The sequence below is a fragment of the Haliaeetus albicilla genome, chromosome 11, assembly GCF_947461875.1.
Source record: "Haliaeetus albicilla chromosome 11, bHalAlb1.1, whole genome shotgun sequence".
In the NCBI taxonomy this organism is placed as follows: Eukaryota; Metazoa; Chordata; class Aves; order Accipitriformes; family Accipitridae; genus Haliaeetus; species Haliaeetus albicilla.
This window is the reverse complement of record NC_091493.1, coordinates 1,866,705-1,889,206: the sequence shown is the minus strand read 5'-3', so window position 1 is coordinate 1,889,206 and position 22,502 is coordinate 1,866,705. Positions and strand designations below refer to the sequence as shown.

General features: G+C 42.2%; 1 protein-coding gene across 1 annotated transcript; it reads right to left on the bottom strand.

Moving 5' to 3' along the window:
• Window positions 1-8,785: 8,785 nt before the first annotated feature.
• On the bottom strand, window positions 8,786-22,395 carry KIFBP (kinesin family binding protein). The gene is made up of 7 exons (XM_069795781.1): window positions 22,007-22,395; window positions 19,402-19,500; window positions 14,979-15,058; window positions 14,671-14,854; window positions 13,431-13,515; window positions 10,947-11,056; window positions 8,786-10,223 (listed from the first exon to the last, which is right to left on the bottom strand). The coding sequence occupies exons 1-7, from the start codon at window positions 22,352-22,354 to the stop codon at window positions 9,345-9,347; spliced, it is 1,785 nt and encodes a 594-aa protein (XP_069651882.1). The 5' UTR covers window positions 22,355-22,395; the 3' UTR covers window positions 8,786-9,344.
• Window positions 22,396-22,502: the final 107 nt, after the last annotated feature.

The following is a 22,502-nucleotide window of genomic DNA, read 5'->3' as shown; positions in this document are numbered from 1 at the left end:
ATTCTCAGGGCTGTTTTGTCTCCCAGGTGGCTTTAGGAGTAACGAGTAATTTAGTAACATCACTAAATGGGGACCACACCGCAGGAGTGCCTGGTATGAGAACATCCATCCTGCTGTCGAAGGCAGGGGATGTAGGGCAAAAAAAATTCCCAGTCGGCCCATTTCAGTAACCCAGAGGGGCATCACGGGGGTGTTTCAGCCAACTCTCTGGTGGACACCAACGCCTGCCCTGCTCTAGCCCACCTAAACGCTGCTGGAGCAGCTCAGTCTGGAGGAGCGGACCAAAGGAACAGGACGTAACTGTGTCAGGCCACTCTCTCTGCTGCTTTTTCCTCCCCAGGCAGCGCAGCTTTACTTTGCAGCCTGTGTTTCCGACAAGCAGCCAGCTGGATGGATGGGCTCCCGTGAGTCCACGGTTACCCACGGTCCCGGTGCTTATCGGCGAGGCACACAGGCAAAGCGATATCCATCCAGACGCGGGATCCCGATAAGGAAGTTTCTCATTCATAACTGCTCGGAAATCAGATAAACCCTAACTGCTGCGGGGTCACTCTGCTCTCAGGGGTCAGGTTTTCCCCTGTCCCAGCCAGCGGGAGCTTGGTCCTGGCTTCAGTGGGGATCCAGGCTGACCCCTGCACCCCTCGAACACTCCTCCCCAGTGGAGCAGCAAAGCTGGCAGCCGGCTGGAGCAGCCGGAGGTCCCGAAGCGCTGGGCCCTGGCTGCGATGCTCAGCTCTTTATTTGCTCTGCTGGGAAAGTGGAAATACATATTTTGTACAGGTCGCTGCTCTGGGGAGCAGCCAGTACAGAAAAGGCTACATCTGTTACGAGCAGAGCTGGAAAAGGGGTTAAAGAGAGAATGATAGCAACAGAAACAAAACAGAGGTCAGACTGAGCAAAGGGGAGATTGTCTGAATGGCAGCTGGGTTGAACACGAGGAACATTTTTTTTGCCCATGTTGTCTTTTGGGAAGGCAGAACAGGTTTCTTCCCAGACACTCGCTGCTGAGGTGGGACAAGATCGGTCAGACCTGGACATCCAACAGGCCCTGAGCACATTGATCCATCTCAGAGAGTACCCACGAACTGCCCAAAATCACCCTGACCCCCCTCAGCAGCAAGCTCCCCTCCAGGCAAGCAGCCCAGCTAGATTTAAGGATGCTTTCTGCCACAAGCTCATGTTCAACCAACCAGCCTTTGGGGACTGAGGCAAAAATGTATCCTGCCCCAAAATAGCAAAGAGCTGGCAACCCAGGGAGGAAGATTTTAGTTGACCTGGGGGGATTCCTAAATCCAGCCCTGAGCAAAGATGAATTCTTAACCTGGGTTGTGTCTGAGCTCAGCGCCTGGCCCCATGTTCGCCCACGTACCCAGAGCATCATGGCACGCACAGCAGGGCAGTACGTGGCATCCCTCGGCCTCTTGTGCCGCCACCTCTTGCCCAAAAGGGCAGTATCAGGACCTGGCCCCTGAAGATAAGATTCAGATCTTGCAAGAAATCAGTAATACGTCCATCATGTAGAAATCAGACATTTGCTGCCATCTAGATTGCACAGAAGAGCAACTCCTTGGTTTTTTCCCATGATGAAGGTCAACAAGCACAGGGAGAGATCTTTGCTGGAAAGCCGCAGCTGTGTCAAGATCGAACGCAGCCGCCGACTGACGGGAAGTTGCCAGTGGCTTTTCCCCATCAGTGATCTCCCCTCTGCCAGAAACATTAACTGAGCAAGAGGCCTGTCCTTCAGGAGGAAAAAAGTAGCTTTCCTTCATGCTAGGAAGCACGATGCTTTCTGCTGAAGCCCAGCACAGCAGAAGGTTTTGGCTGACAAATTTGGGACTACAGTTTAAGACAAACAACTTGTTAAGACACGACACAGCAACCAAGCTCCGGTTTCTGATTAGGGAGACAATTTCAGTAGCTGTCCTTCCCTCTTTAAAACCTCATCCCAGAGCAGCACCAGCCCCACGGTGGAAGCGCCCAGCCCTTGCTGGGAGCAGGACCTGCACAGCTGAGCGAGGGGCAAGGGAGTCCCCTTCATACAGCTGCTTGTTGGGAAAATGCCCCTAAAACCACAAGGAAATAACTAGGGAGAGAAGGATGGTGGAACAAAGATGTTTTAAAAGCAAAGCCTGGTACCCTGTTCCTCCGCTGCTTCTCCGGGAGTGTCTTTTCATTGCAAACCAGTTGGCACTGCCACATACGTGGCTGGTTCGAGCTTGGTTACCTGGGTATTAGACACAGCTGTTTTTCCATAAGATGGTTTCTCCAGCACAGGACAACCACACACAAGTGAGCTGCTCACCAGTTTTTAGATGCTTTTTATCAACCCTGGGCTCTTCTCCTATAGAACCACCCCAAGCAGCTCACCTTGCCTCCACTCACTGTGCAAGCGCAAACTTATTTCTGAGCACAAGCACCACTGGTGCCACATAAAAACTTCATGCCATGTGTGGGGAGAAAGGGCATCAGTAAATTTGGGAAGATGAAAAGGAATGGGAAGCACGGACACTCCTGTGGAGGTCTCCCCATGAACCAGATCCCCTTCTCCTGTCCTGTGTATAAAGTAGAGCAGAGCTGGTGTTCACGCCCCAGTTAACCAACCCCTTACCTACAGTCGTAGTTTTGTGATCTTCGCTGAGTTGTTCAGGAAAGCGGTGAGATTACATTTAGAGTAAAAAAGAACGGGTTTTTTGTATTTCCTATCAACCAAAGGAGCTGGGCATTTTTTTAACTAGTTTTAAGTGTGTTTGCTTTAGTAGAAACATCCTTTTGTTTTGAAATGTAACACACAGAAGGGAAAAATGAGGAAAGGCGTGAAAAGCAGGCCTGCCACGGGAGCCTCTCCCCGGTGGGACTGGCACATCCCAGCCCACCGAGCCCCTGCTCCGTGCTCTCGGGGTGGATGTTACCACGGCACAAAGCAGCACGCTCCAAACTGCTGTCGCTCAGGCTCAGAAAGAGCCTGCGGTGCTGACAAAGCTGCTCTGCCCCTGGCAGCGCAGGGGATTTCAAGATGAGAGCATCCCTTTAGAAAACACAATTTGCGTTAATTAGGAAAAAAAACATTTTTTGCCTTTTCCTACTTCAAAGAGACAGGCTCTACAATAGCTGTATTTTTTAATCTCTTTTAGTGCAGAAGAGGGTGCAGACAGGGGTCAGCCAGCAGGGAAAGCCAAAGCCTGGGGCAAGATTCATCTCATCTAACCTTTCCAGCAAAGAGTGCAGCAGGGACTGCAGCCAGGCCGACCAGGGAGGTAAGGCCCACAGGACCCTTGCACTTGCAATACCTTGTACCTTTACGGAGTAGAGTGCGAAGTATGTCTTTTAACAAGCTCTATGTAACACCAACAGCTCGATGCCACAAGAAAACCTTAAGGCAAAGCACATGGAGAAGTTAAAAACGATTTGAGAGTTATTTGCCAAAAGTTCCAGATGTGGACAGGCAGGATGGATAGCAGCATGTGACACTCGTCAGCCCGAGGTGTCCGTGCACAAACCATCGGTAAATATTTGGTGTTCAGAGTAAATTATGCTGGCAGGAGATTACATTGTTCTTTATTGTCCCCTCCTTGCCTGCAGCCTGCAGACCATGTGCTGGCAATCGGATCCAGCATCACCATTTCTGTCTCCTTGTCTGCACAAAACATCTTTTCGAGGGTGTCGACTACCTCTGTTATTTAAAAAGTCCTGGCTTTCTGGCAGAGGAAGGCTCTCAGCCCACCTGATTGTATCCTCTTGTGGGCTGCTGTGAAACTTCTCTGGTGTTTGCTGAAAACCCCTGGCTATCCAGAGATGGGCTCCAGAAGAGCAGGAGGAATGTCATGGCCAACAGAGCGGTTTGAGACCCCACCTGGGACTGCTTGCTCTTGCTCCCCTCCAAGACAGTTAGCATACAGGAAATCATCGTGTTAATTCCTTTTTCTTTTTTTCCCCACACATTTCACCCATGGATCTCAGAGTAGCTCTCTGACACAAGCGCTTGTATTCCTCTTACGGCATTCAGTGACTAACACCAGCTCACTCCATCACGTGCCCATCGCAATCGTTCACTCAATCACTCATCCAATTCCTCTTTGTTTCTGCAGAAAATTGCATTAAAAACCTTAAACAGTGAAATCCTTGCATCCTTGTCTAAGGCCAACTACTGAGTCTCTTTTACAGTGACAATGAGCATGTAAAAAGACTTTAAGTATTTTGTGTGTACCAGATGTCAAAACCTCAAGCACTAAACATTTAAAACATTGCTAAAACCACCTGAATTATTAAAGTCTTTGGTATTAACGTTATCAGTCACTTCTCCCTAAACAAATGCATGATACCACGGACATTTTCTGTTCTGAAGGGAAGTAACGTGCTTGCAAAATGCGCTGTGTTTAGTATCCCAACAGTCTCTCTGGCACATTGTCCAGATCTTCAGCTGTAAAGACACAGTCATACAATGGTTTTGGAAAAAAGGCAGCCGGGCAAATAGTCCTCGTCAGGAAACCGCTGACTGTTTGTACACCTACCCGTGACAAGGAAGAGCTAGAAACCACCAGCCAAAGTACAAAATTAAAAAGTACTAGCAGGCACTTTGGACAGAGTTCCTGGGAAGTACATAAAAGCAGTTTTCAAACCAAATTTAAAATCTGCATTAGTCATTTGTGGCAAGCTCTAAAGTAGCCGAAGATGTTGCAACAAAAGAGGAAAGAAAGTTGACAAATGCTTCTCACCGCAACTTTACGCACTTGATTTTAACATAACAGTCTTCAGTTCTGTAACTTCATGACTACAGAAGCGTTGGCCTTGTGAGCTGCCAGTCTAGCTAAGTCCTTCTTCACAGGACTATTTCTGGGCATCTGATAATGAAAAGTTCCATGGAAATCACCTAGGTAACACGAACTAGCTCAGTCTTTTAAAAGAAACACACAAGTAAAGCTCATCTTTGCGCTCTCAGTGCTGAGCGAAAGGAAAACACCAAACAAAACAGAGATGTGTAAAGCCATGTGTTAACAAGATCAGTCTTGTTTCTCATTGTCTGATGTCAAGATTAATCAGGCTCCTGCAATATTTCCGGACGTGGAACTGCAGCAGCAATCACACCCAGCACGAGCGTTGCACTGATACATTGACAAATCTCCATTTTGCAGATAGAGAAGGGAACCATCTGCCTCGCCAGGACCACGCAAGCCTGTGCCAGCACAGGAAAAAAAGCTCCCAAGAGAGGAGCTTTGGAGCAGGCGAACAGAGCAAACCAGCCCCAGGGACCTTTTGCTTTTGCCATACCGAGGCAGCAACCACCACTGGCTGCTCCCCTTGCAACACAGGGGAACCACTTTCCTGCTGCGAAGGGGAAGCGAGGTGCTCGCTTCTGCCTGCTTCTCCTGGTATTTCAGCTGGCTTAAGTGGGGAGAACAGCAAAGGACACGGCTGTCACCTCCTGCCACTCTCCTCCAGTCCAGTCCCCTCAAGGGAAAAAAAGAAAGCCTCCTCTGATGGGCTTGTGGGGAGAGACAGAGAACAAGGCACTGGTTTCTTTCTCTCCTGAAATATTTAGGCACAGCACAACCCTCCCAATCGACCTGTTTTACAACGCATACCATGTCTCTAGCTGGCATGAGAATTAAGAGCATTTCAATAAAAACAAAACTGTGTTTTTAATCAAACCAAATTACTTCTCATGAGTATTATGCACTATCTGAAGAAGTACACTGAGGTTACAGCCTCCAAGTTCAGATCTCCCACCCAATACTAATTCTGCAAAAACTTGGGCTTCTTGTAAACCTCGCTGCTTTATGCTGGGTAAGGAGAAAAAGCTAGTGGAACAACAGAAAGGAAGTTTCAGTTGTAGATCTTTTTTTGCTATACAAAAAGAAATAGAAATGCAGGTTAAATGGAGTTCACAGGAACCTAATCTTTAATTAATCTTTGAAATAAATGCCTGACCTCACGCATACTTTACAGTTAAAACTCAACATTCCTGAAGGGAGCTTTGCTGCCTAATCCAACAAGCTCCCCGCCTCCTTTTTTTTTAAACTAAATACACAATCTTACTTGAGTTCATTCTCTCAAACTATTGAACAATCAGGAATTATTCAAAAAGTTTCCTTAAAAAGACATGCCTTAAAAGAACCACAATGCAGTGTGTTGTGCTGAGCATCTGGCACAATATAGTCTCCAACAATAAAGTACACTTTAGCTGGCGGTAGTCTTTAACATTTACTATAGGAGATGAAGAATTAGCATCTTTGGTTTCTGTAATTCTGTATGCATTTGTATGAAAATTATTTACATTGTACTGCACAGTTTTCAGGAAGAGCTGTAAAGCTGAAGCGTTCTGGGATATCGTCAGAGGACAGAGGTCTCCACAACAGTGCCAGCCACACAGCTGTGTTGAAAAAGCTCCGATCCCTCATATTTCCAGGACTTCTTAACTATGGACCTGCTCCTACCTGTCTGCTGAGCTCTCACTAGGATTTTGGTAAATTCAGGGTGTTCCTCTGCACACAGCTGCTGGTTAAAAGGGACACAGCACCCCGCACTTGACTTGGCTTTGCCTACCCTGCACTCGCTTCAGACCAGTATTTGAAGGGTATGACCAGAAAAAGAAAAAAAAATATTTTCTATTGTCCTGGTTTGGGCTGGGATAGAGTTAATTTTCTTTCTAGTAGCTGGTATAGTGTTATGTCTTGGATTCAGTATGAGAATAATGTTGATAACACACTGATGTCTTCAGTTGTTGCTAAGCAGTGTTTATACCAAGTCAAGGACTTTTCAGCTTCTCATGCCCAGCCAGCAAGAAGGCTGGAGGGGCACAAGAAGTTGGGAGGAGACACAGCCAGGGCAGCTGACCCAAACTGGCCAAAGGGATATTCCATACCGTGTGACATCATGCCCAGTATATAAACTGGGGGGAGTTGGCCTGCGGGGATGACTGCTCAGGGGCTAACTGGGCATTGGTCGGCAAGTGGTGAGCAATTGCATTGTGCATCACTTGTTTTGTATAATCCAATTCTTTTATTATTATTACTGTCATTTTATTATCATTATTATTGTAATTATTAGTTTCTTCCTTTGTGTCCTATTAAACTGTTCTTATCTCAACCCAAAAGTTTTACTTTTACTTTTTTTTTTTTTCTTTCCCAATTCTCTCCCCCATCCCACCGGGTGCAGGGGGAATGAATGAGCACCTGCGTGGTGCTTAGTTGCTGGCTGGGGTTAAACCACAACATCTATACTGGGATAGCCCACAATCCATCCTTCCCCAAATTACAAGTAAGCTAAGTTTGATGAGCCAATTTTTGCTGTAAAAAATTTGCTCAAAGGCCCTGAAGGGTGGAATATTGAAGTACAGGGGAAAAAAAAAAAAAAAACAACCAAACCCAAAAACCAACCACCCTAAACATGCATCACCACCTTCTGCTTGAAAATGAAGCTAAAAGTTAGTAGAAAAAAATTTTAGCTTTCAAATTATGAGTTCGTGGTAAAAGTGCACACTAGCTTTAATTGAAATCATAGACAAAAATAATGCACAATACAGCCCACTGAGAACTGCTTCACTGAGAAACTATGGGCCACCCTACCTTCAGGCCATGGGAAAAACTGAATTAAAGATCTGAGAGCAGAAAAGAAACTCCTAAAAGCTGACTAACCAATTATTTAGTAAAACAGAGACACCACACACGTGCACATGCACACACTCTCTCCCTTATTCTATTTGCATGCAGGTGGCTGGTCTAGTTTTGCGTTTTGCTGCCTCTCGTTTCCAGGACCCATTTGTTGGCCTATTTGTTTGTGGTTAGAAGTCTTCTGCAGAGAATTCTGCAAGCTAGAGATTTTTACCACACATTTAAGATGTACACACTTTCTTGCTTGCACATGCTTTTCCCTCACACCCTCCAAGCTAACGTCATTTTTTCCCCCCCTCACTTTCTTGCATTTTCCGGAACAATCCGGTTGTTTTGACTATTCTCCTCCAATGCCCTCTATTGCTGTAAACATCTTCCCACAAACTTGACAGTGATAAGACTGCTGGTGCACAGAATGGCACACTACTGCACACCCCATCACCTTGTCACTTCACCTTCCCCATATCCCCTGGCATCTCTAACCATAATCTCTTAATATACAGTGGGACAACGTGCCCAGCCTGCATTTTATCTAAGACAGGTACTGGTTCATAATCCTTCTATGGACGCCAGAAATACAAAGACAACCTCTGTGTACGTTTTGGGTCAGAAATACAGCCTGGTCTTCCATAACGAGTAAATAGGTAGCTAAATTAGAACAAAAGTGACAAGTTGTGTAAGACCAGGAACATTGCCAGATCAACAGGTCCTTAATGACAATCAGGACAGCTTTAATAGAGAAGTCAGCAATCGATGGCACACAGGCAGATTTTGAATAGTGCCTCGGCAGCGCTGGGATCTGCAGCAACTTCAGAGAGGTCCCTACTTGCAGCTGCTGCTAAGACAGCACCTGGGCTCCCTGACCAGCACAAGGTAAGAAGCCATCGATGGCGTCCCAGGCCTTTAAGCTGTATGCGGCAACTGTCTGGAGCACTAGAGCACAGCACCTCTAACCTGTGAATTCTCTACAGTATATTAAGAGCAGGGTATCTCCTCCCACCACAAGCAAGAAAGTTTGCTGCTTTCTTGCTCTTGGTTCTGGCACCTCAATTGCTCACCTGTTTTTACTGAAGATACTTACAGGGAAACACTTTCACAACTATTTATTTTGGCCAAAGTTGTAAAGTATATCATATCTTAGTAAGAAACAAGGCAACAGAATTCTAAGGACTCTGAAAAACATTTAGCCAAGGTAGTCCATTTATTGAGCTATCAACTAAGTTTTGACTAACACGGGAAAAAAGAAAACACTAAGCAACATAGAAAATAAATACTGAAAATAACAAAAAGTTCCCTTCATATGGATAAAGTTTTCTGGGGACAAACTTTAGAAGAGATAAAATGTATTCTAGTTGGAAGAACGTGCCTCAGGTTTCTTAGAAAAATTTTCCTAGATAAACAGATTCTCTTTAACAATTTTCATACAGCACTACATTTAGAAACTGAACCATATGCTGGAGGAAAAAACCGTAAGGGAGAAAAGGTTTATATTTACATACAGGACAAACAAAGCATTAGCTGGACATTCACTTTACATTTAAATTTTATACCATTAGTGTGGGTGAGCTACTGAATGGGTGAGCTCTGAGTTTTTCACAAAGTTACACTACTGCAGGCTCTAGGTGGACGGCCAAACTGTGGACACCTTAGTCCTATCAATCAGTACGGAAGCTGTCCGACAGCACTGGTTTTGACAGATATCATTTTAATAGTGCACATTTCCTTCAAGGCAAGTATTTATATAAATGGACAGAGTTTTGCTCTTAGCCTCTCCATTCTTGTTGGAAGAAGACCTACCATCTCCTTACTGAGTTCTAGTTCAGTTTCAACAGCACGGACAGCATCTGGGTACTTCTCACAATAGTCTACCAGAAATGTGTAATATTCCAATGATGTCTGCATATTTTCCAGTTGCTTTTTGCTATCCGAAGTAATAAGCTTACCATATAGTCGTGCAATATGAAATTTAGCCACCATTGCAGGGCGAAGAACATCTTCCTCGAGCTCTTCAGGAAATACCTTATCTGGATTCCTCAAAGAATCTAAGAAGAGTTCATAATATTTGATTGCTAACTGAGCCAGGGAATTAATTTTTTTAATTGTGTGGGAGTCTAGCTCCTCTAACCTGTTACCAATAGCTACCTTTAAATCCATCATCTCATAATAGGTGTCAGCTAGTTCAAACTGAAGCTGCCTACTAATCAACAGATAGTACTGTGGATTCAAGTCTGCATATATAGGCTCCAGCATGTCTATTCTACGCTTGTGCATTTTGCAGCGCCTCTCATAGTCTTCTTCAAAGAAAGCAAGTACCTTAAACAAAGCACTGTGATCCTGAACAATTTCAATATGGTCAGTAACATAACCATCAACCTGAAAGAACTCTTTTGCTTCCTGAACATAGTTCTGACCAACTAGGAAGATTTCTCTGGCTTCTTGAAAATCTAAAGGATATACACTGCTCACTTTCTCTTCCATGGCTAAGACAGAGTCACATATATCACTTGTCCCAAAAAGGACAGCTTTTTTCCTGCCCTTCTCTTTTTCATCCTCTTCTTTTTTCCTTTGGGCCTTAAGTTCCAATTGCCTGTCTGGATCCAGCTCTCCTATGTTATCCTGAAATGACAAAGCACACTAATTAAAAATGCATGTGGCTTACGAAGAGAGACTTAACACTGAATCATTTTATTTATGAGTTACCTTTGAAATACAAACTAGTTAGCAACAAGACAGAAGAGAAGATACGTTGACATATTAGACCTTACATTCACAAAAAGTCACGTAAATTACAGTCTCAATTCTGTAAAAACATAAGACTAAGACAATTTAGTCTCCCTACCCTGTGTGACAATATAGCCAAAACAATAAACGTAAAACCCAAAGGCCCTGCTTCTGCAAAGCATTTCAGCAAATGTCAAGTTTTAAACATTCGAATGAATGCTTGCATGAATCAAATGCTTGAATGAATGAGAACACCAGCACACAAAACTGTTGCATATTAAGGAGGTGTTCTTACTAGCAGTTAAATAAAAAATAATCTGCCAAATCAAGCTGCAAGAAAATGCAGCAGAGAGGAGGGAAATTTCTGAAGTTGCTGTACAAGCAGTGCACCGATCTCACACTACATAGCTGATCTCCTATCCGTGCTTATTTCCAAGTGCTGCATTAAAGTCAAAGCATACTATGAAACACTTGCTACATTGCAAGCATCTACTGTAGTATTCATTGGGCAATTGTTTATCACTTGCTACCAACTATGAATTGATTCCGGCTACAAACATCAAAACAGACTTTGTTTGGTTTTAAACATTGACAGCTACAGAACAGGTTTTCAGTTACCTCAAGTAATTTCCGAGCGCTTTGCAGGAGATTCAGGCAATACTTAATCCAGCATCTTGCAATTTCAGCTTTTCTCTGTCGAAGGTCCTGTTGGTCTTGCTCCGTTTCATCTATCAAATGGACATAAACACATACTAACTTTAAAGGAACTCAAGCGCTCCAGCAAGAACCTCAAATGTTACATGCAAAGAATACATTACTTGTATTTAATTAAATTTTCCTCATTGTTAGACAGAAACATGTTCTCCATGTTAGTTTATATAGTAATTCTGTAAACTGTCATTCTGGTAGAAATCCATATAGATTAACATGGATTTGTCATGCATGACTTCTTCAGAAAAATAGATCATAATGCAGGTTTAAGAAGACTTTTGATCTTGAAGGTGTTTTACTAGAAAATGTTTTTGTGACTCTTTGTAAGAAGAGAAAGAAATCAGGGTAATTCATTTTCTGAGATCCAGCCGCCTGCCCAGTAACTGTTTCTGAGGACGATTAGGGCATTTGTATTGCAATGGACCCCAGACTTGCTACCAAAAAAGGGAACAGAAGTAGGGGAAACTGCCATTGGTTAATCTGCCTGGTACTAACATAAGATTTATTGGCTCTACAACTTCTGTATTTTTCTCCCCACAGTCTCCCCACTGTCATAAGTAGCAGCACTGCTGATGTCTCAGGATAACATTTTCAGAAGTCAAATGGATTTCAAAGAGAACTCATTTCCCAGTCTCTAGGCAGAAGGCACTGAGTTAGCTGAACAGGGAGGGGACGCTAGGATTCCTGTTCACCAAATAAAAAGCCAACTTCAGACTCAGATCCACTGTGTTCATTATCTTTCATTAGAGCCAATCATGTTGTTCTTATTAAGGAAATAAGAATTGTTGCTAAGAAAAGGCACCTTTATTAAATTTCTCTGTTTACATTCCGATTAACATGATAAAATGAATGTGCTTGAGAGTAGCCGATGCTGACTGTGTATTAGTCTTTCTGTAAGTTAGAACTTTCTGCATCATGTTCTTCAAGTCCAGCTCTCTGTACCGTGAAAAGGAAGGGAAAATAGGATAAATGTTTACTCCATTGAAACAAACACAAGTATCACTACTCCTATTTGGTGTAAGAGGAAGTCAAGATAGAAGTAAGTTGACATGACCAAAAGTCACACAAGAAATATATAAAGTACAATTAAAAATAGGACTCTCATCTGCCACTTCCAGTCTTGCGCCTGAATTTGAAACCATAACTGACTGTATTTTCTACACACATACCGAAAACATAACCTCCTTTTTTGGCTTAAGTAGCATATTAATGAACTCTGACAACTGTGCTGTCAAGTAGCTATGGAAGCCCATAAACACCAACTCAGACGTACTGAATCTTTCATAACATATTGTTTTCAAACAGCCTAACAGATTAGCATAACCTGACTCTGACAGCCCTTTTTCCCTGAAACTAAAAAGCTTTTGGACATCATCCTCAAAGTACTTAAACAGTAAGAAAGGCAACTGCATAGGGTTCTGTATTTTTGAGCTAAGAGAAATACTAAAAGCAATTAAATTAATGTACTGTCACTGAACTCCAATTGACTAAAACTCAGTTGTGTCTATTCAGGTTGTATTTTAACCTCAAGTAACAGCATCAGTAGATTAAAGAGCCTGTGTTATAAACAGCTCGAACCATTAAAAGTTAACCAATATATTCACTGTTCAAAGTCAGAGTTATAAACTCACACAGGGGCTACCCTGAGTACTTGCTCACTCTCCACGAGTTAAAGCTCTATTTATTTGAAGCTTTCAGTTGCCCAAGACACAGAATGTAAAAGGCTGTGCTGTAGATAAGCAAAGACTAAGCCTAATACTGACACTACCATGTAACCACAGGTCCTTAAAACTGCGGTTATTTCACTAAAAGTTTCTTTTATTGATCTTCACACTGAACCACAAAGTTGTTCCTTTGCATCAACACCCAAAAAAACAAGGAGGGGAGCTACAACTACAAAAAAAGCTGTTAATGAGGCTGCGGCATCCAGCAACAAAAGATAATACAAGTACCTTCTGGATTTGGGGTTTTTAAGACTAAGACTTTTAAAACTGTTCCCAGGAAGCATCTGGTTTGGTTCATTGAATCATTGCCCTCTGATGACCAAGCAGCAAAGGTAAGCTGCATTTTAAGGACATGTACAAAGACAAATGGATGAAGAGAACCATTGCCACTACTGAAATGGATATTGTTTTAAATTTCACTTTTATTCTGGTACACTTTCTGAAACACCAGCAACAGACACTTGAGTCTTTCTCACCGGGTTTCCTCATAGGCAATCTTAAGCTGTAGTAGCAGCAGCTCTTCAGAAACATTCCAATTTATTGTTAATTAACAAGATTTTGGAAAACTAACACTGGGATAAGCTTTGTACATATTGCTAGACTTCACTTTTAACATTACTTATGCTTAATTCACAATATTTTATTCAAAACTTTTATATGAACTTACTGTCTTCAGCAGATGGCACCTGTCCAGCTTGGCTAAAGATGACACTGGCTGCTGCTAAACAGTGTCGGGACTCCATAAAGCATTCCTGAGAGAAACAGAACAGCAGCATTTATCACTGGTATGAGCAGCCCAAGCACTGCTCTCAGCTTGGCCAAACCCCTCGCCTCAGATAGTAAAGATACACGAACACAAGAGAAATGATAGAACTGAGAGGCTCTGGAGCATATTCCCCTGAAGACTGGAAGAAAAGACACAATTTTTCCACATCTACTATTGAACACAGTATCTTCTAACCATTTTCTCTCTACCACAGCCACAATAGCAAGCCTTGCTTTTAATATTAGATACATACATTGTGAACATTGTCACTGTTCTGATCTATGCTACCATCGCTTCCTTGCGGTAAAGGAAGTGATGTTTTGTGGTAAAGATTGTATCACGGGGTGTTAGTCGGAATGAGCTGGACATACAAGTCAACATTATGAGTCAGATTCAGATTCCTTTACTCATATTTGGCAGTGCATTGTTTAATGATTAGTGCTATCATCAATGCATCAAAAAGACATGGAAATTACAAGTTACTATTGAAATTAGCATTAACCAGCTTAGGTATGGCAGAAGTCTTTTAAGCATCAGAAAAGAATATCTGAATAGTTTGGAATATAGAAGTTCCTAAATAAAGCTGCAGCACCGCCTAACACAGTAAATTATCTAGAGTCAACACAGGCGTGTGGAAGCAAACAGCTACCATCTTACATATTGACTTTAATGTTCACATAGGCTCAAACAAGTCCTAAGCACATGCTAAGGTACAAAGGACAATAATTTATAGGAAACATGCAATGTGCAATACCTTGGCCCTCAGATGTTTTCGTTTTTAAACTCTTTGTTGTAAGATAACATTATAAGAAACAATTTACAATTAAGTGATTATAACCTTAAAATTTTACTTACAAAAATCATGTCACGTCACTGCTAATAATTCATTAACTGTAGACCTTTTCTTACATCTACACCCCTGCTCATTTTTCCCATTGCTATCACAACACTACAGGAAAGCCACTATGTCCTCTTCAGAAAAAACTAACAGATGTTTCATGTCAGAAGACAACTTAGGGTTTTGTAGGAGCACATTTTTAATTCGACATGGAGCCCTGTTCAAAAAGCTGTTTAAACAATTGTCTTCCCTGGTAGTTATGTTTATGATATAATTACAGCAGAAAAACATTAGGTATATTACCTTAGTGAGATAGTACTGTGACAAAGTAGCAGCATTGAGTGCCCATTCTACTGGGTAGTAGCCACAATACTCAAGCTGTCGTTTAAGAGTAGTATGGCAATACTGAGCAGCCTTCTCAATCATCTCCAGGTGTTGGTAGACTTGTGCCAGATAATACAGAGTATGTGTATAGGCTTTTTCAAATCTGGAAAAAACAACAGCCTCTTTAGATCTCCTCTTCTTTTTTTTTTTTGTCCCCCTTCCCTAAGTACACCCTCATAAATTTATAAAAAAGTAATAATAATCTAGGTATGCTGCTACACACCCACCTTTTGGATCTTTCTTGGTCTGTGAGTTTTTCTTCTTCTGCCATGAAATGTTCACTGGGATCCAAGGGAGGATTTCCATCCTGCAAGAGTACATGAAATACTCAGTAAAAGACATTTCTCTTACTTTGTAACATAGTGCTCCCTCTTCTGGCTGCAGATGATTTACCATTTTCAATCCCAAATCCAAGAAAATTTCACATAACGCACCTACACCTATCTCAGTGTCACATCTCTGGAGCAATTCCACAAAACTTAGGAGATTTAGAGGACAAAAGCCACAATTCCACCTGGAATTAAACGGTTTTCAGCTTGTAAAAGACTTCTGCCTACATACTTTAAAGTTATGCATGCTGTCTGCACCAGAAATACTCAACCTGGATTCTACAGAACTACAATTGGGTGTCTTTATTTTGTACAATAACATAATGGTTTTTAAAGCATCAATTTAATACTAAGCATGCCTTCAAGTGTGAAATACTCATTTGCCCAGCTGCACTAATCAGTAACAAGAAAACATCCTGCAGGAAGTACTGCAAAGAACATTATGTGCAGAGAGTGCTCAGCAGACCTGCTGTAAACACCACTTTGAAAGGACTCCCTTTATTCACAAGCTGGTAAGACTATTTACTCAAATATATCAATAAGACAATAAGACAACAGGCAATGTCTTTAGAGGATGAAGGCGCTAAACCATGGTATAAGGCAATGACCTACATGCAAGTCGTTAATGATGTGAACTACTTCATTTAGGAATGCTTTTTTGTTTTTTAAACCACGAGTTCTGTCAGAATCCTTATACAGACAACTATACATCTTTCCGCATCGCTCTGTTCAACCTTGCCTTAAAACAACCATCAATAAAGAGTCAGCATAATTGGCAAGCCCAACAGATTAACATTGTTTATGGCAAAGTTTCATTAGTCTGTGCTTATCTAATTTCCTTTGTAGTTGTGAATAACTTCAGATGCCAATTCTAAAACACTTCAAATGAAGGTGTCTTTCTAAAGGTGGCTTTTTTCCATTACACAGTGCATCCTAAAGGATGTTCAACATGTCTGCTAGCAACAGAGCCCAGTTTAGTATGCAACTTTCCTAGCCCTTTCTTAACCCCATTTATTTCTTAGCCCAGGAGAAAATAAGGCAACAAATAAAAAGCAGTCCAGAGAAACACTCTTCATAAGATAATACAGACTCAGGCAGGAACAGGAGCAAAGTAGAGAATGCAGTCACTTTATAGGGAAGAAAACATATTCTTATGTTTGTACTTCTCATTAAAAAATCCTGAATGGATTTGTTTGTTTGCTTTTAATCAAAATGTTTTATCCATCTTCAAAGATGAACAAATGGGTCTGAAACAGACAGTGATGAATAAATAAAAGTGTGTTTAGCGTACCAGAGAGGTGTAGATTTTTTTTATATGGCCTTTTAATCTTTAGGGTTTTCTGTTTATAACTCATTAGTTTTTAAGATGTGAATTTATAACCCTCCATCTTGTTTTCTCTAGCTACAAAGGTTTACAACCTTACAAAGGTTCCCAAACCTTACAGCAAGGTTTGGAGTATATTCTGGCAAGACTAGAGCTATTCCTGCAAAGAAAGCAATTGAAATGACACAGTAAGCAAGACCCTTGCCTCCTTCCTGTATCTACAGATTTACCCTCTGATGTCAAGCCTTACACCTTTAATTATCCTTAGGAAGAGCTCTGCAGCTCTCCCTTCCAGGTGGACTTCATTAGCCCAAGGTCCTGCCCATAAAGTTTAGCACCTTCAGATTTTCACTGCAATGCATTAAACAGTCAAACAGCTTTCCTAATAGCAAAATGTTGTTAAATAGCTAATTATTTTTTGGAAAAAAAGAATTAAAATATATGTAAACTCAAAGCATTCAGGAGCAGAATGTAAAAGGATCTTTTGTCTCTTACCAAAATAATTTTATTCTTGCAATTGCCTTGGTTTTGCTGTAGTTGCTTTAGGGGGAAAAAAAACCCAACCCCACCCAATTTGTAAGTTAACTAGACTCAGTTAGTAAAAAACTAAATCCACCAGTTCAGGAGAACACCTCAATCATAGAATCATTTAGATTGGAAAAAACCTTTAAGATCACCGAGTCCAACCGTCAACCCAACACCACCATGCCCACTAAACCATGTCCTGAATGGACAGTCATCATCAACAGTTTAGCAAAGATTCCCGGACAGGAAGACTTCCTGATAGCCTAAAAATGTGGAATATTAAGAAAAGTATATTCACATTTTTATAATTTGTGAATGATGAATGTTGACATGATTGTATAAATCCTAAAGATCAAACACCACTGCAAGGAACTCAAGTCCTCTCTATAAACCAGTAAGCAGTTAGACAAGCTCCACCACACCTGGTTTTTTGGAGGTTTTTTGTTAATTCTTTGCAGATTATGTCAAACACAGTTCAGCATTTTCAGAGAAACATGACGAAAGGCAATAAAGTTACTACAAAATCAGTCTTTCGTTGTAGTTCCTTCTAAAAAAAAGTCTTTAAGCATAGCTATGTGTCATGGTTTAACCCCAGCCAGCAACTAAGCACCACGCAGCTGCTCACTTGCTTCCTCCCACCCAGTGGCATCAGAGAGAGAATTGGGGAAAAAAAAAAGTAAAACTCATGGGTTGAGATAAGAACAGTTTAATAGGACACAAAGGAAGAAACTAATAATAATAACAACAATAATAAAATGACAACAATAATAATAAATAATTAGAATATACAAAACAAGTGATGCACAATCCAATTACTCACCACTTGCTGACCAATGCCCAGTTAGCTCCTGAGCAGCGATCCCCCAGGCCAACTCCCCCCAGCTTATATGCTAGGCATGATGTCACATGGTCTGGAATACCCCTTTGGCCAGTTTGGGTCAGCTGCCCTGGCTGTGTCCCCTCCCAACTTCTTGTGCCCCTCCAGCCTTCTTGCTGGCTGGCCATGAGAAGCTGAAAAATCCTTGACTTGGTATAAACACTACTTAGCAACAACTGAAGACACCAGTGTATTATCAACATACTGAATCCAAGACATAACACTATACCAGCTACTAGAAAGAAAATTAACTCTATCCCAGCGGAAACCAGGACGCTATGTTTGACTATATAATGCCCTGAAATATAAGTGGCAAATAAAAAAAACACTGGGGCAAAAAAAAAAATGTGACAAGTGATCTGACATGGGCTTATTGACAGTCATGTATGTATATGCTAGTCAGGCAGCAAAGCCCCAGGAAGAATACTCACTAGCCACTACTAACAAAAGTTAACCGTTTCAGAAAAGTCCACAGTGAAAATGAGAAGTATTTGGCAGCATTGTTTAATCCACTGAAATACATGGTATTACCAGTTCAATTTCATTATCACTGGAGCAAGTGCCAAAATCTTTTAGAGGCAATGTGGAAGCTAACAATATCATGGCTGGGCATAAATATCAAAGTTGAACATCAGGAATTAATTAGAAAGAGGGCCTGTGAAGAGAGGTAGTATCTCTAGACCGACCAACTGATCCAGAGGGCCGAAAACAAACAGACAAGCTTTTCAGCACAAGTGGGATTTTTTCTGGATCCATTACCTCCCTATCACTGTAAACCAGCATGGCTACAAAGGTGGGAATATGGCAGTAACCAACCAATAAAGACTAACACATTCTAAAATTTCCACGAAAATTATCTGTGCTATAAAATAAGTTCACATAAAACCTGAACTGTAATTTCATGAAACTAAGTTCTGTCCAACCTTTATAGCTGTCCTGACACACAGATACTGCTCCTTTAAGGCCACAAATGTTTTTAGCTCACTCACCAACTGTCCCTGAGGCAAGTCGGTGTAGTGTAGGGACAGCTTGCAAAGAGCTTAAAAATAGCACAAGGGAGTCTTTGTCAATACACAGCAGAATCCACAACTCAGAAGGATGTTTAATATGCATGAGAGGTTTAGCTGTTTATAAGATTGTCCTCATGGATATGGAACTAAACTACTTGCCTCCACACAATACTGTGCACAGTCAGAGCAAACCATGCAAATGTTACAGTTTTGTTTCCTTTTCCCACTGAAAGCAATGGATTGACATTTTACAGCATTTCCAAGATAATCTTAAGAATAGTCTTAATTAAAAGCCAAATTCTACCTGGCTTCAACTTTGGATTATCAATTAAAACAGTTTTTAAAAAGGACCATTATTTTCAAGCAAAATTTTTTTCCTGAAGAAGTGCATTTTGAAATTAGCAAGTGATCCTCTACTTTGCTTCTTCCTATGCTAGAAGTACAAATCAAATCACTTTTCAAAAATATCACAGCAGCCAGTATAAAGTGCAGAAACTCAAGTTCCATCATATTTTTTTTCAGATTACTAGAACTGTAAATGGCATGTGAAAGTAAGACCTGCCACAATATTAAGGAACATAGTACCTCTTTCATGTATTGATTATACAAGGCTTCCGCAGATTCCAAGTAAGTTTGTGCAGTTTTAATTTCATCCCTTTCAGACCACAGGATACCTAGATTGTTCTAAAGGTAAAAGGAAAAACAAATTAGTTACTTTCCCATTATGTTCCATTTACGTTATACATTTTCTCCAAACAATTTATCAGTCCTCATCCTTCTCTATGTGTGTTCTAAAACAATGGATTTCAAAAAGCAAAAGTGATGCCTACCAATTTTATCGCAAGTTGCTCAAAAGGGAGGCTTCTCACACAGCCGCAAATACACACAAAAGTCACCTCACAAACTGTAACCTTCTGTGTTTACTCTGCTAAATAAGGACTGGTGTGTTCAAATAACAAGCTTTTTCCACACAGCATGCTCTGCATCTGATTCATGCAGCTTTTATATTGTATACAAATACCATAAAAAGAGCCAATGAATTAGAAATTTGTCATCATGACTCTGTAGAAAAATGTAACAGGAAAAAGATACACTAGGAGTGAATGCTTGTATATTTTCAACAATGAAAAGAGATTAAAAGAACCGTTAAGATGTAAAAGCTACAGATTACTACCTTCAAATCTAAACTGCAGCAATATACGTAGTAACGTTACTGCATCTGTGAACCCATGTTTTACAAACAATACCTCTAATTTTATTAATAAGATGAAGACATTAATAACAATCTATGTCTGATGTGCTAATTTAATTCCTAGGCAGTGTTGTTACAAAATCCAACAGGACCTTCAAAAGAGTTAGAATGTGTAGCTGTGTGCCAGCCCTGTGTCACTTTCAATTCAATTTATTTTATTATTTTTATAAGAAAGCACCACATAGCATGATGTTTATGAACAGAAATACTTTGCCCACGGCCAAGCAGTGGAATGGACAAAATTTAATTAGACAGAAACAGTGATACACATCCTTATGCAGAAGCTCAGGAATTAGAAGTAGGGCTAAAGAAACAGGCCCAGCAGGAAAAAGGAATGCTCCTTCTTTCAGAATAGAAGTCAGTGCCATGACAACATATTTGATACGTCCTAGAACGTGGAGAAGTATGGCCACTGTTGTCAACTACTGCTTTTATATCAGAAATGTTTTTAATTAAATACTCAAGTCTTCTACAGCCCTCGGAACAGAAAGCTGAGGGCATGCTCATTTACCATCGCTGCTCTCAGCTGCATGCCAGACAATAGTTGACCTGTTTACTGTTGGACCACAGCACTTCACATGCATAACACAGAAACTCTATCCTGCTGTTTCCTAAAGGCCCCAAATCAGGAAATTCCATGCAAACGTTTGTCCAACTGCACTGATTTTGACTGAGATAGAGTTAATTCTCTATGGAAAAAAAAAAAAGAGAGAAGTACTGCTTTCCAATACGCCAATTCAAAAGCACAGTGGAATCCCTGGCCCTCAACCATGAAAGCAATAACTCCCTGAGAACATACACTGGGAAGATGTTATCTTATTTTGATTGGCTGCTCAAGTAATCTCCAATCTTATAATGAGTAATAGATTTGTAGCGGTGTACCCAAACCATCACACTGAAAGACAATGAGCAGATGTAACCTCATGAATTCCAGACAACTCAGTTAATTTAACCAACGCAAGACAAGTCACTGTTTAACTAGCACCTTTCCACATGAACACACAATTCCTTGACAGTTTTGCAATGTTTGACAAGGAAGTACTACCAAACCTTTTCTAATTAGAGCAGCTGTTTTGACAGAGACACCTAAATAACTACTCTATTTAATTTAAAGCCTAGAGGTAGGTGTCTTAACTACACCCCAGCTGCCACGATGAAGCGGCTGAGCAAAGGCCCTTTTGTGAATCTTCATATGGTAGGAACTAATTTTGTTAACAGTATCACTTTCTTCATTATAAAGAGCTGAATAGTACTACTTCTAGCTCTACAAAACGGTATTTACTCATCTGGAATAAAATAAAATAGATTAAGAGATAACAGGCAAGGCTGAAAAGTACACAAGAAAGTGACACCTTTTGAGAACAATTTACCTTTTTCAGGATACAGCATAAATAAAAGCATCTCCCAACTTTACTCTGGCAACAAATGACAGTTAAGGAGTCACAAGTAAGTTCTGGACATACCGAGGTCTTCTACTAATTTATCCTTGCCCAGTTCTTACAAGTTCTGTCTCGGTCTATCCTGGAGAGTACAATGCTTTGTCAACACCCAGTTTCTATTAAGAGAACATACCGCTAGATGCTCTGCATGCCAAGGCATCAGCAGCAAGTTTAAGAGAGAACAGCATCCCTCCACAGCCGCCACCTGTGTACTATTTCTTCGAGCAAGAAATAAACGCCAGGGCTGCCGGTGTTTTATTATTATTATTACACAAGCCATACCCACGAGGAGTCTGAAGCGCCACGAACCTCCCTCGCTCTATTTGCCGCCCGTTGCGGTGACCTCGCAGCACAGCTCACAGACACAGCACGCACCCCCACCACCCCCCCAGGACCCCTCAGACCCTCCGGCCGGCCGCTGCCGGGGCGGCCCACACCTCACGGCCCCTCACCACAGGCACCCCCCCCCCCGCCTTGGGCCTTCACAGCCCCAGCCCACCTGGGCCTGTATGTAGAGGGAGACACAGTCTGGGGAGAGGCGGTGGGGTTCCAGGAGCTGCGTGCAGCGCTGCAGGTGCTCCTCGCCGGCCGACAGCTCTTCGGTGTCGGTGTGGTTGACGCCCAGCTCGTACTCCAGCACGGCCCGCCGCACGGCCAACAGTCGCGCCTCGCCGCCCTCCTCGGCGGCGCTCAGCAGCTGCTTGACCTCCTGAAGCAGCGCCCGGGCGCTGTACTTGGAGCGATAGGGCTCGGTCTCCGGGTCCTTGCGCGACTCCACGGACGAGAGCGTCCGGGCGGTGCGGAACTTCTCGCACACCGCGGCCCAGCCGCCTCCCGCCGCCGCCATCTTCCCTCCGCCAGCCGCCCAGCGTCACGCGCGCAACCGCCTGACGCTCCGCCCGCCAATCACCGCCGCGCTGCGGGGCCGGCCCCGCCCCCTCCTCCCGCCCCGCCGTCATGGCGACCGCAGCGGCGCCCCGCTCCCGCCGCCTCTC